The 14,871-nt window shown below is 43.4% G+C and overlaps 1 protein-coding gene across 1 annotated transcript in view; it reads left to right on the top strand.

The window, feature by feature from the left end:
• lrig1 (leucine-rich repeats and immunoglobulin-like domains 1) overlaps positions 1–14,871 on the top strand; it is a 33,255-nt gene that overhangs the window by 2,031 nt on the left and 16,353 nt on the right. The window contains exons 2-5 of the mRNA XM_041979670.1: positions 8,331–8,402; positions 9,106–9,180; positions 13,771–13,908; positions 14,025–14,168. Coding sequence (XP_041835604.1) covers positions 8,331–8,402; positions 9,106–9,180; positions 13,771–13,908; positions 14,025–14,168 — 429 coding nt within the window. The remainder of the gene's footprint in view (positions 1–8,330; positions 8,403–9,105; positions 9,181–13,770; positions 13,909–14,024; positions 14,169–14,871) is intronic.

Raw genomic sequence — 14,871 nt, 5'->3', positions numbered from 1 at the left:
CTTTCTGTGTTGTAAGCCATAGTTCACAAATTTAATTTCTCCTAATGAATCGGTTTCCCAGCCTGACAACAGTTGGTTGCCTGTCTGCCAGCAGGTTTAGGAAATGAGACAATTTGAGACATTTTTTATTTAACCTCCTCCGGTGTTTAGGGAACTTCAGCACTTGTCAAGCTGAATGACAAACTCCGCTAACAGACAACACCGCTTTCTATCCTCCCAATCAGCGTTGTGGCTCTCGCTGCAGCATAATGCATCTGTTATGTCCAGTGGCAATCCTCAATGAACAAATAGTCACCTTGTAACAGATTTTTCACCATCTGTGTGTGTGTGTTGCTGGGAACCTGTGAGGTTAAAAGACCAAAGGCCCAAATACAGCTCTGGCTCCCAGGTTCCTGTGAGAAGCAGTTTATCTTTCTCTGTGAAGTCAGGAATGCAACTTTTAAGAAGGCTTCTAGAAACATGAATAACGGCACTTGTGGCCGGGTTGCCTCGTTCCCCCTGAAGCGCCACTTAGCCAAGATCAAGTGCACATGCAGTTTATCATGCATGCACACAGACTGGCGGGCTGCGCCTCCCGTCCTCCCGGGCAGTGAGCGCCAATCGTGGGACAAATGTCCTGTTTGAAGCAGCTGCTCTAAAACCTTTTTGGTTTGTGTGAAGATAGCCCAAACCTGCCTCTGTTATCTCGTCCAAACCTTATCGGTCAAGATTTAAGCGCCCGCAATCTTGTTGTTTTCAAAGGGAATGGCTTTATGGCTTTGAGTTATCTTTTAAAACACCTAAGGTTGCATATTTCCACACAACTTGAGATAGCCACATAAAGTTGGCAGGTAACTCAAAGGGAAGCAGAGGTTTTCCTCTGGGGTCTGTAAATAAGCCAGATTGCTTCGGGATTACTCTAAATCCAAACGTACAAGACCAGTGGGGGTCCCATTATAAAGTTCTTTGGGCTCAGTTTGTCCTCGTTTTATTGTTTTTCTGTGCTTTAACTTTTCGTTGGTGTCAGTGTTTGGACTTGTTTTGCTCTTCGGTTTGCAGGTTGCAATATTTTTGCAAGTTCTAAGTTTCTTGAACAGTCTGTTATGGTGACAGTTTAAGGCTGTCAGTAGTGTGGGCTGTGTGTGTTACTGTAGCTCCCAGTTTTAAACAAACCGTGTTTGTCCATCTCCACCTTCAGGCATCTGAGCCAAGTAAAATCAGTGTGGAATCAATTGTCTCTGTTATGTTTACCCCAGGGAGGGAGCAGCAGCACAGTAGTTGCTTTAGGAAGGACAGTATTGTTGGAGACATGTAGTCCAGCTTTCCTCTCTGGATGTTTGGCTTGAGGGGATAATCTTACAAACACCTGTTAGATCTGCATGTTAAATAAGTGACTGCAGCATGAGTTAATAAGCCAGAAAGTCCTGAATTGATCATACACTTTCCACGGTCTACTTCCATGTCTGTATAGCTGAGATTGTCCAAGTAGAGAGCATAAATCCAGCAGTAAATAGATGGAGATTTCCCACCCTTATGTGTGGGTGAAGAGTGATTGCACTGTCATGTACAGTAGATGTTGCAATTATCTCTGCGCAGGCTCTTAAATTGGGATTACAGTAATGAACCTCAGGACTTGCAATTATACAGCCGCCTCACCACAACGTAGGAGGGTTGCAGAGCTTCTGCATTTTTTCTTTCTTAAGCAGGTGGAAATATAAAATGTCAGACTTTATTTATTTATATACCCTCAAGCTGTTTGTTGCAGTGCTGTAAATGGGGTTGTTCCCCTGAAAATAAGGTCTGGGATTATTTTTAAGCTTCTACAACTGTGGTACAACTGTGAAGCTATTTATTTATTTTTTTATACCACGTTTTAATCAATTAGATGTTAGAAAATAGTCTTGTGTCATTTGGTCATTTCTGCTTTCACAGCTTGCACTGGAACTTGCTTGCATACTTTCAGATATACTGTTGCTGTTGTTGCCTAATGAGGGGCTGCAGTTCACCTGACCATTTAAAGCAGAAGAACATTTGTCACAAATTTAAAAAAGGGGCTTCTTGTGACTTATTTATCCAGGGAAGATAGGTGGCCAAAGGGCAGGTTTTGGCCTGCGGATCATCCATCAGTGGCAGTCCGAAGCACAAACAAGACCACAGCTCTTGGCGGAGAAAAAAAAAGTCTAATGCTTTCCAGTTGTCAAAATAATCGTCCTTCAGGACCCTGATTTTAATAGTCCTCTGTGAGACAGAGGCCGTGATGAGGAAACAAAGATGTTAACACATCCACTGCAAGCGACAAAGATGTTGAGCTTACCTTTAAAAAAAGGAAAATACTGTTTCGTTTTGTGTGTTTGCTGCTGTTTTAAGCTAACATATTTGTCCCACCTCTTTTTTCAACCACAGGGATCAATTAAGATCATGGACCCTCCTGTTTCTCCATCAGTGCTGCTAACAGTTAACAAGGCATTAGTCTCGTGTTTGCTTCTTCTTTATGATTGATGAATAGCCTAACAACATGTAGAGCAAGTTTGCTCTCACACTGTCATATATTCCATCTTAGGAGTGGTGTTTTATCTTATTTGCAGCCGCAGTAATGTGTATAAAAAGCATTTCTAGCCACAGTGCCACTGGCGTAATGGGATTTTGCAAGTAAATAAAAGCAGGAGCATTACTAATTTTGTCTGATTACTGTGTTGGACAGAGATGAAGCAGATACTGGCTGTCTGTTAGCTGGTGTGTCTCTGTCTTTTCGTATATGAAATTGTAATGTAATATCTTTTTTTTGCTCAGTAGAAGACTACAAATTGTAATGGGTTTTGTATTTTCACCTGCTTTTTGCTAAATATATAATATTCAGTGATTAATCCAGCTTTGTAATCCAGCCTTTCCAGTGAGGGTTGCCAAAGTTTTTTATACGTTCCAGCCATGCTGCTCGGTGCTCGGCTACGACTTGACCTCGAGCCATACTCTGAAACCACACAGTTAAAGCCTTATTGGTAAACACCACCCCTAGGAGTTGATTTTGGCTTCTGCCCTCAGGAAATGGGTTTGTGTTGGTGGTTTCCCAGCAGGCACAGGGAGCTCAGCCGGTTCGTTGTGGACAAGCAGGAAGTGTGGCTTCACGTCACCTGGCCAGGAGGAGGATATGGAAGTGTTTTGTTAATGTTACGGTCTGCTGCTGCCTTCACGATCGAGCCAGTAGTTTGTAAAAGTTCTGTCAGTGGTCAGAAACCTCAACCACTGTCACACATGTTGTAACACACAAGGAGCCCAGAGGAAATGAAACGTTACAGGCCAGTCTGGTGTCATGCTGGCAGATGCAGCTCCTTTCATTTTGAGGTTGTGTTTTACTTAATTTAAACCTATTAACAGGTATGCAAATAAATTTAAAAGTATTGGAACCTTGTGTTCCTGCTAGTGGTGAACATGACAGATGGACTCATTCATGTTTGCATGCTAAGCTGCAGAAATGTGTGATCTCTTGAAACACAGAGATGCAGCAGCACCACTTGGCAAGGCTGAGCCCCTTGTGGTTTGTAGGGCATTTCTCTCTCCACAGCCTTGTAATTTTGTGGTTTAGGGAGTGATTATACCAAGTTTGTTTATTGTCATAGTTTCGCTAGCCTCATGACTCGCATGCCCTCTGGCAGATATTTTAAAGTCCCGAGTTGAGGGTTTGGACGGGTTTATAATCACCGGGACTGATTATCGGCCACGCTTCTCTTTTTCTTTCCTTATCTGGCTAGGGTTAGCTAAAAGCTACGATTGGCTAAAACCACCTGGACTTGAAAGTCAAACTTTTATTAGTATTAGAAATGATCTTTTAATAAGAAGAGATCATTCATGAAGACAAACAAATGAGGTAGAAAGAACCCAAGCGGAGCCTCTTCTCTAATAACAGCAGATAAGTCTGACAAGATGAAGATATGGAATGAGCTCTGGCTTTAGCGACAAACAGCTGCTGCTGCAAGTCATTCTACAGGAATTCTGTCAGCAGAATAGATGGCACTTTTGTGAAGACATTTGAGGGCGCCAAGTACCCCCCTCCCTCCCTCTTTCTCGCCTGAAGTCAGTGTCTACAGAGTGAGTTTGATCAATGAATCATCTATGAACTCTACATCTGGTAAGTGTTTGGAAATCTGGGGAAGATTTAAAAAAAGCATGACTTGGACAGAGCGAGAGCTGCTGCACAAGTGAAGCAGCTTCTGCCCAGAAAACACAAAGACCTTAGAGGCATAAGGGGAGACTTGGATCAAACACCACTCCATCGCCTCCCCCGAGCTTCTGCACCTTTCTGATAGTCTATGGAGGAGCATTAGAGCTTCAGCGTCTAGACCAGTTCACATTAAATTAATATCATGGGTAATTAATGCTCTGTAAGTAAAATAAACATCAGTACAGTAAACATTCACTTTGAAGTGCAGAGCATAAGGTCAGCTGTGTCATGGTCGTATAGCAATAGTCCCACTAAAGAGGCATGCCTTGTGTATGTTATCAGATTAATTGGGGACACTTGTTTCCCTCTGCTCATAATGTCTAGTTCAAACTGGAACAAATTACATTGTCATCACAGCAGAAAACAGTGTTTAAGCCAGGAGCATGATCGCATGTGCATATGGGCCAAGTTTGCATAAACATGCATGCAGTGTGGACAGCACAAGTGTGGTTGTGGTCCTCCGGTGTCCAGGCTGATGTTGTTGAGGCCTGGCCATCGGGTTCTTGCAGCGCCTCAGGCATAGTGTGCACTTTTCCCAGCGCTGAACCAGTTTGTTTGGAAAGTCTTGCTCCTTCTCCAAATCAGAAGCGTCGAGAACGACTCTGCACGTGGCCCCAAGATGTGGGGGCGCCTTCAGAAACTTCTCTAGCTTCACTGATTTCAAAGGCTGGAGCTCTTCTTTGTTGAATATGTGGGGGGTTGGAGAAAATCTGTTCCACAAATGGTAAAATATGCCGACCCCATCAGCAGTGCACCTCTCTTATCTTGGTTCTCCTCGCGCCTCCAGGTTCTTACACACACTTTTTTTCTACTCAGAATTTAGCGAATCAGATTTATCATAATTATAGCGAATCTGGTTGGCTGGCTTATGCTTTTAACCTTGTCAGAGCTGACAAGATATCAGCCAGTTTTCTCCTTCCCTGTATGACTTGTGTGTAAATTGGTGGCCTGGAGCTAGTGTCAGCTTTGTGTACACTCTCACTGCAGTTGCTGGGCTATAAACTGGCCTTTAATGACAGGAAGAGCAGTGTGTGTGTGTGTGTGTGTGTGTGTCTGGCTCTCAGACGTGCGGGTTATTCTTTGACAAGGTTTATGATGCTCTGAAATGGACCACATTAAAGAGCTTTTGTCTTGCAGCTGGACTGTAGAAGGCTCATCGCTGACACCACTTCACACTTTGAACGAGCAAAGTTCACACTCCCTTTATCTGGTGTAGAAATGGGAAAGATAATGATGATGTATCTCTGAATGTGCAAGTCTCTGCTCCCCACTTTCCCCCCACTCCCACACAGACTATGCACTGACTTACAAGCATAGTGTCATATGCTATGACATCACTCGGGTACTCCCAGCTTTCTTGTACTCCCACAGCACCCGTAATGCAGCTATTTTTTAAAGCCTTTTAATGAGTTTTATATGTCACATCAGCTACGTGGACCCAGCTGTGATGGTCTGTTGAAGGCTGAGCCTTACATTTTATTTTAAGTAATCAATTCATTTTCTGTAATAACTTAACTGAACATTCTCATCTTTGACAGAATCAATTAATTTGTGTTATAGAGAAGACATTTCCTCCTAATATGTCCCAGTTTATGTGCTTTTGTGATTGAGCTAAAGCAGCTGAGGTTGGAAGAAGATTGTAAAACTGCCTCCATATCCCAGATAACCCCTTTACTCCAGCTGCCCTCTTGTTTCATGTCTGTGGAGTTCTGCTGACAGAAAGCAGGTTACGCTGACCTTCGTACTCACTGATGGACATGTTTTGTTTCTTTTATTTAATTGCAGACTATACAAAATGATGTGCACCAGTCGGAGCAGCTTGAAGTTTGCAACTTGAACATTTTAACTATCCCAGATGTTTTTTTTTTTAAGTGGTTGGGATTGCTTTTGATTTTGATCCCTGCTAACTGTCAAACAATCCTGCTTATTATAAACATTTTGTACAACACGCGGTAGAATGTGGCATTAGAAAAAAGACTTGAGAGTGTAATTGCTGCAATGTGTTTGCCACATCATCTCAGCCATGCATATTACCCAACTTCTGCAGCCAGTTGAATTATATCACCTAACTTATGGAAGCTGATTGAAATCTTAAACTCGCTTCAGCATCTAACAGGATATTTTGGTCGGTGTTTTTCTTCCAAAGTGTGTTTGTTTCTGTTGGCGTTAACGCCTCCATCCCTCCACCTGCAAAGCTGGCGAAGGGCTCCTCTGATTCCATCACAGCAAATTCTTCCAGACCTTACACTTTCCAGAAAGTGTAAGATCACTTTCAGGAAAGCATTATCTGCATGCCCCCCTCCTTCCTCTACGAGGAAAGTGGGGGAGGGAGTTAAAGCTGGAGGAAAAGCAGCCTTATCACCATCTCTTCCAACAGTAAGTGTTAAAACACTGTGAAACTTATCTGATCTGATATGCAAGAGAATAAATCTGTCTGAATGAAGTGGAGAGAAAAAGACTTAGTTGTGTAAACAACATATGAGGTTGAGGCGTGCGCACGCTTGTGTACACACACAGAAGGCAGTTTTGTTTGTTGCTGTGGTCTTTCGCACTTGTTTAATGTGACTTTCTTTCTTACTCTTGATTTTCTTCAAGTTGTGCCCTCTTCATTTAAGGTTTAAGCTTCGTACACATGCATATGTGTGTAGTTGGTTTCCTCCAGTGTTTTTGATGGGACGTTCCTGGATGAAGATTTATTTTCTTGTAATACTACACTGACTAATAAATTTTTTTGCATCGATTTTGTGCCAGAAGCAGGTTAATAAAAGCTGCTGATTGCTGTTCCAGATGACTAGCTCACTTTCCCAACTTTATCCCAGCTTTGCTGTTTGTGTGTTGGCTGTTTGCGCGTGCCTCCAGGCTGAGGCGGCCAGTGCGAACGCTGCCTTGTGCACTTCGCCATTACCTGGTAATTGCCTCCTGTTGCAGGGGACAATAATTTAGCAATCCAGATCACAATAGGAGGTGCCCCAGTACACGATCAACATGACATAGATGTTTATGCACACCTCCTTGTCAGGCCTGTGCCTGGAGGGCTGACACATGCTCTGCTATTATCTCGTCACACACACACGTTTGAGGAAGGAGACTGTCATTATCTGCAATTGAGCACAGAGAAGACAAGAAAGGGAAATCTGTCAAGTCAGACAGCAATTGATATGGATTGTTTTTTTTTTTTTGTTGTTTTTTAAAGCACTGTGTGTGTTATTTGTAACAGAAATACTCTCCTCAAATGTAACTTTATTTAAAATATAAATGTCACCATTTCCTCTGCATTCGGCCGTCTTTTAAAGGCCACAGTGTGACACAAGAGAAAGAGGAATGTGTTGCACCAGGTAAAAGTGTCTCCCCCCCCAAGTCTCTGGGAACAAGCAGCCATCCCTCTGCAGGCCTGTGAAACATTCTTCTGCCGTCTCTCACGTCTGGACCGAGGGACAGAGGGAAGGAGGGAGGCAGCTCAGAGCTGTGGGCTCTCTTTGTCTCGCCCAGCCGAAACCCCACCACACAAACACAAACACTGCTCTCTGTGCAGCCTCCTCTCTGCCAACATGCAGGCTGCATGCCAGCTAGGCAGGAGGCGGGTGTGTGTGTGTGTGTGAGAGATAGAGGTGGCACTTGTTTATGTGTGAAAGAAATGGGAATCTCAAACTGAAATGCAGATGTATGTCAAGTGCGCCCACCAGGCCTCCACCTTTTCTGACAGTGGTGTTAGTAAATCACCGGACGAATCGCTTTCTTAGAAGCTGCTGTACAAGTCAAGTGTCGGCTATTAACTACAGTTAGCCTAAAGTGCAAATTGACTGCTGCAGATGAACGGCCTGTGGGTTTTGTTTGGAGAGAGAAGCACTCTGCATCGATAGTATTGATCTGAACCCTCCATGAAGGCTGACTGGATTTATGTACTGCAGTGATTTCAGACTCATTCATACCTGGATGAATGACTCTGTTTGTTACTGGGGAAATGTTGTGTAATTGGTGCTATTGATCAGGGTCCTTGTTTAAATTGCTGTTGAAAAGCAAAAGACGAATAGAAAATTAATTATCAAGATGATTACACAGCTGGTATTTGTTATTGTTTTTCCCAGTTGGTGGATTTAATATGCTTTTATTTATGCTTTTTGTTTTATTTTTCCAGAAATCTGGGCCACAACAAGCTGACATCCATCAACGTTGAAGCATTTGCCAACCTTCCCAACTTGAGAGAACTGTAAGTAGCTGCTAAAATGTTGAATCCAGTTGCATCTGTAGTGAAACATTGAATCAGCAACGTTTGCCGCTCCACTTTCTAGCAGCATCCTCAGATGTTGTGCCTTGAACTAAGGCCAATTGAGAATTAAGTGGTGGTTTTCTATATTAAGGCTTCCTCCTCCACCACCCGATACTGTGGCCAGCACCGGCCTTGTAAATTTTTTATATGGTGAGGAGAGGGCTTGGCTTTGTGTCACTCACCGCCAACGCACAAGCCACGTACACACACATGCACGAGCTAACCGTAAAAACGCACACTGGTGACATCTCTGGCAGGCCGGCCCACCAGTCATACGCTGCTGGACATCTGTTTTACTGCCATGTTATTTTTGGGTTTTTTTAAAGGATGGCTTGCCACTTGCTCTACAGCCAACGTGACAACTTGTATTAGACATCTCCTGATTTATGCAGGGATTGAATTTATCTTTGTTTGGTTAAGAAAAGTGAACTATCTGACATGTAGAAGAGGCTTTGAAAGTGCCCTTTAAATCAAGATATTCACTAAGGCTTTTTTTAACTTGTATTATTTTCTTTATTTTTAAACTTTTGTACTTAATTTTTTTTTTCAACCGTAAAACTTGAGGAAGGAGTAAAATACACCAAAAAGCATCCTTGTATTTTTCTCTACTCTTTCCTTTTAACTTGCATTTTGTCTCTTTCAGGCGTTTGGATCATAACGAGCTCACCTCCATACCAGATTTAGGACAGGCTGCTTCCAGGATTGCATCCCTGTACCTGTGAGTACCGCATCATATGCTGCTTAACATGCTGGCGCCTCTTTTACTGCATTCTTCACATGCTCTATTAAAAGCTGTTGCAGATGCTTCTGCATCTTTGGAGAAATATTGATTCAAAGTGAAGTTCGAGATGAATTTGACTCAGCAGCAGGAGAGTAGATTAAAAAACATCTTCTCTGCTTTTGAGCTCTGTTGACATCATTATGGAGTTCTGTCTTAAGTGAATAGTAACTGTTGAGTAACCAACTAGCCTTATAAGCTGGCTATGTGGTCCTGTCTACAGTGAGTGGTACAGGCTGTTTGTATGTAGTTCCAACTCTGCTGCTCCCCGTTGTGAAACGGGGCCTGTGGGGACGGCTCGCACCGGCATCTCGCTGGAGATTTACTGCCGTATTTAGGAAGGGCGTGTGTGCACTAGTGTATGTCACAAATGTAAGCTCAGCAGCCTGTAGTCCTAATGGGAGTGGAGGCTGGAGGGAGGGTCAGATTTTTACAAAGCCACACAGCTGAAGCAAAGGCCTGCTGAAGCACTTGCAGCTGCAGCTGTCAGTCACATGGCTTACAGTAAAATGGGTAACATTGAGCATGGGAGGAAGGATGGGAAAATAGGGAGGGAGTGGGAGAAAAGGGCTGTGAGTAGTGTCATATCGAGGTGATGTCACCATTTGTTGAAAGAGGCATGATTAAGAAGAAGTGGAGGAGGCAGGACGAGGGGTACAGGGAGAAAGAAGGAGGAAGTGAAAAGAGACTCTTAGTTATTCCTGAAAGTAAATCCAGTTTGCTCTGTTGTCTCTGCCAGCCACTGAGGTGTGTGGAGTCAGTATTTCAGTGTGCAGCGGTGCGTCCGTGCCATTGGTTGGAGATTGTCTGGAATGTTGTCTGACAGCAAGTTTGTGTGAGACAGCGGCTAACACGCAGACAAGCAAACGGGCAGAGAATCTGTCTTCAGGCACTCATCAAACAGCGAACTCTCCAAAAGTCTGTTTTTATGCGGGTGCTAACGTCTGACGGCCTCGAAGTCTTGTGTATCAGTCAGTGCATTTCTACAAGTACTTACTGATTCTCTGCCAAATGCACAGCGAAGCCGAGCTGCAGCTGCAACACAACTAGGCCACATAATTGGACTGTCTCAAAAATGTCTGACTCTGCTACTGTAGGTGGTGATATGCCTCCTTTCAGTTTAGAGCTGGGGGATTTCTGGTTTGGCCGATTTTGTCACAGACCACAAGAACTGGCTAATTGATTCCCTACTGTGTTACTTATTAAATTTAATTGGGCTAACATGTTTAAAATTGGTTTTAAAAGTCTGGTTTTAGGTCCTTTTTCATTGTCAGAATTTCATTAGATGTTTGTTACGTGTGGGGGGTGCGATAGGAGGTTGGAGTTGTGTGTATGTTGGCAGAAATAATCAGCAGACGGTAAATTAAATGACATGTAGCTTTCCAGTAGGGCTGGGCGACTTGGCCAACATTAAAATCTCTTTTTCGAACCAAATCCAATTTCCGATTTTAAAACATTTTTTTCCTTTTCTTTTCTAAAAACATATTAAACTTAAAGCTTTTGCATGCCAAATGTTTTATTTTTTTATTTATTAATCGATCAGCCCTACTTTCCTGTCGGCTTACATTTTTATGCCTTCATTGTCCTGAAGAACAAAATAGTTGCAGAACAAATACCCCCCCCCCCCCCCCCCCCCTCCTAAAAAAAAACCTGTAATGGTCGTAAAGTAGCATCAATTCATTAGTTGTTTATTTTTATTTATTTATTATATTTTATTTTATACAGCTTACAAGATAATTTTAAATTAATCATAAGATAAAGAAGCATAAACACATTCAATGCTTTTTAATTCAGGATCTTTGAGAGCAAATTCCTGCAGGTTTTATATCCGAAGCTTTATTTATGTAAACTAAACAAGTAATGGTGGGTGTTGATTTCTAGAAGATCTTGTTGTTCATTAAAGCACCTTGTAGTTTCAATAAGGCAAAGATTGACAGTTTTTTTTGTTTTTTTTTCTTGCTGCAGGGTAGAATTTTGTCCATTTAAATTTCACCAGTTAAAAGGGCATCTCAGGAAGGAAATCATTTCACAGCCGCAGAAATCTTCTGAGAAACTTATGATGGCACATTCAAAGCCCATATGCCAGGCTCCCACAGTCCCACAATGCATTTGGCAAGCCCACCGAGGTCCTGTAGACACCAGAATGCCACAGCAGGATGGCACAGAAAAAAGGAAAGAAAAAAGCGAAGCAACGAAAAGTTTTAAAAACAAAGTGTCAAAGTGACAGCAGAGCAGCACAAACTTTCCCATTGTACTCCTCGGTTGCCCAGTCGACATCAAAGGGGCTTTTTAAAACAGCTTGGGGATAAAAATCATATGGCCCACTGGATGATCTGATTTTGAAATAATTCTCCTTTTGTCCCGACCGCTGGCTTCAAACGGAAAGGGAACAGGCCAAACAACCGACCTCAAAGGATGACACTGGAAACAGGAGAATGGGCTCGCTAGTGTAAACCCCCCGATGCACTTTTCCATACATCAAAAGACGTGTCAAAATGAGCTGGGCTCATGATAATCAGACGGTCAATGGGGCAGGGTAATGAGATTTGGAATTAAGTGGAATCAAGGCGAATAAGACCCCCGGACATCAAAGAGAACAAGAGGGAACCAAGCTCCTCTTTATCAGAAATGTCGCTGGTCCTATGACAATCAGTTTTTATAAACGCTGCTATTGTATGTGTGGACTTCAAACACTGAGCGTGAAGCTTCATCTGCCTCTAACATGCAGCTGGGATCTGGCTATGGGAGGTGGGGGTGGAGGGGCGGAGTGTGGTTAATGCGGAGGAAGACTTGGAGAGGGCAACCTCTCCCACCAGTTTGAGACTGAGCTGTTTTTCCCAGCAAAAGGTCACCAGCTGTTGACCCCACCTCACCCCTTCACCCCCTTTTCCTCCTCCTCCTTCTCCGCCTCTCTTTTTTGCTCACTGTAGCCACTGTCTGTTGCTCTGTCCCATATGCGCTTTGTTATTTATATTGTGTGTGTGTGTGTGTGTGTGTGTGTGTGTGTGTGTGTGTGTGTGTGTGTGTGTGTGTGTGTGTGTGTGTGTGTGTTTGCGCATGTGTGCTCATCCTTAACCATTTCTGCAGTGTTTATTCAGGTGGGCCACTGTGGTGTGACCCCCCTCCTCCCCTCAGACACCAGTAAATATGTGTGTGTGTTTCATCTGCTGGCTTGAAGCTAGAAAGGAAGTAGGGGCTGACCTTGTTTTCACGAGTCCGACTGGTTGAACACCTGCTCTTTCTATCAAACACACACACAGTCCTGAAAAGTTGATAAGTCTTGGCTTACGATAACCTTTTTAAACTTTTTATGATTAGTTGAAATGTACGTCTGCTATCTGGGTTCGTCCATCTGTCCACAACGCAGGACGAGAACTGATTTCTTTACCTCAGAGAAGACAGTGACCTCATTTTGGTGAATTGACTTTGCGTGATCATTTTGCTGATGGTTTTAAGTGGGTCAAAATACTTTATTTGTGAAGTTTCTTACATATTTCAAGCCTTACTTTTAGAAGATGGCCGCAGGATGACTCATTGGATATATCTTAAGTTTCTAAGAGTAAATTTCTAAGAGCAAATAATTCCTTTAGTGCTTTCAAAAAATGGTTAAGCACTAAAATAAATGTACTTCTTCAGCTCTGTCGTTATTTTTGTTTTCTAATTTATTTTTGGACCTCGTCTTGCAGATGAAAGCGATACTAAATGAAATTCCCACCTCTAGTTAGCACCAAGTCATGTGTCAGATGTGTCACCCAGCAAAAGCTTTCATGTATACTCGGGTAACACATGCTCTCTGCCTCCTAACACACTCAGATACGTGCACTAACAGGCCGCTGGGGTAGTGAGAGAGATGGCTGTCAAGCACAGTTACCCACAATCCCCTTCATGTCCTCATATTGGATGGTAATGACTGCGACAGTATTCCTCTACTATATTAGTACAGTTCTATTTTTTTTCTCATTCGGTGAATAACCAGCCAGTGATGTTGAGGATAAGGTGGGGTTGGATATGACTCCCCTTTCTTCCCAAGACCCTTGAGTAGGGTTAAAATTCTCTCAATCTTCTTGGCCAGCACAGCCTGACAAATTATAGCCGAGACAGAATTTTTCCTTGTGTGGAAACTCCCTGAAGGTGAATGGTTGTGTTTTTCAGCTCAGCTTGGAAAACTTCTGCTAGCTTCTCTGTGCTCAGGCACATCAGGGCATTTTTTCTTGGTAGCTGCATCTTTTCTGTAGCATTTTGCCACCAGTCCATTCCATGACACATTGAAGCACTTGAAACTTGTGACGGTCTCTTTGCCCTTGGAATAGTTTATAGAAGGCGAGCTCCAGTTTGGAGGCTCTTGAAGGACATGTTTTGTTGTGGATGGAGGCCACCTTGTTCTGTGTACTCTGCTCTCTGTGCCTGAGTGGTCTCAGAGGACCGAGGGGGGTGTGAGTGTCCTCCTGCTCTGGATGATTGGTACACACTTTTTTAGCGAGGTCATTGGCTGGCCATGTCTAATGTCTTTTATGTTTGCTCTTTATTCAGACATCATAATAAGATCCGCAGTATCGATGGCCGGTGGATCAGAGAGCTGGTGTCTGCAGAAACCCTGGACCTCAGCAATAATGACATCACTGAGCTACGAGGGCCCTGCTTCCCTGCCGGCCTTCAAATCCGATACCTGTATGTACCAAAAGAAGACCGACTTCAGCCCAGAAGGGGACGCAAAATCAAGAGAATTTGTAAACATGCTTCAGGTTTTGTGTTAAATCCTTTATGTTGCAACTAAATTTGTTCAGGTACCTGGGTAACAACAAGATCAATGTGTTGGAACCCGGAGCGCTGGACCGCCTGGGCTCAACCCTGCAGGTTCTAAGACTGAGCCGAAACCGCATCAGCCAGATCCCAGTTCGAGCCTTCCAGCTTCCAAGGCTCACCCAGCTGTGAGTATCGCTCTGTTACGATCAGTCGGAATAGTTTACCTCCAAATAAAACTTATCTTTGACGTTTGTGTTTAAATTGAAAATGAATGAGTTTCCTGGTTGAAATAGTTGCATCGAGGAGAATTCAGAGTTTGGATAAGGAGGACTTCCCAGCGTCTGCTGATCAAGCTCTGTGTGTTTAACATTTAGAACGCCGTTAGTGTGAGCTATACCTCTTGGGGAGGATATGGTCTGACAAGGTAAACACCAGGGCCGCATTATTGGTGATTTATTGCCTTCCTCCATATCCCCAAAGTGGTTAGTTCTATCCTCTGCTCCATTATCTTTGTCAAACTTCCCTCCAGCATATTGCTGAGGCCGACCCATTTGTAGCTCAACACCTCCGTTTCGGAGAGCAAAGGTACTCATGTAATGGGAGTCCTCCCCCCATTGTGGCTCCAGCAGGTTCCCCAGGTGCCTTTTGTTGAACAGGTGGCCCGGTGACACTGTATCTACAGCTAGCGGTGATGCACGTTGGACACAAAAGAACTTGTATGGATGTTTATCTTTGCCAGCCTGGGGGCTTTTACAGCCTTCACACACAGACTCAGCAGCTGTACAGAGTCATTGTTGCATGCAAACATAGACCAAGTGTAGTTTTTCAGAGTCTCCAACCACATTTTCTCTCATTTTCTGCTATTTTAAAAAGAGATAGCTTTATCCT

The sequence above is a fragment of the Melanotaenia boesemani genome, chromosome 3 (genome assembly GCF_017639745.1).
Source record: "Melanotaenia boesemani isolate fMelBoe1 chromosome 3, fMelBoe1.pri, whole genome shotgun sequence".
NCBI classification, from domain to species: Eukaryota; Metazoa; Chordata; class Actinopteri; order Atheriniformes; family Melanotaeniidae; genus Melanotaenia; species Melanotaenia boesemani.
The sequence above is the reverse complement of the archived record's forward strand: the minus strand, read 5'-3'. Positions and strand labels throughout refer to the sequence as shown.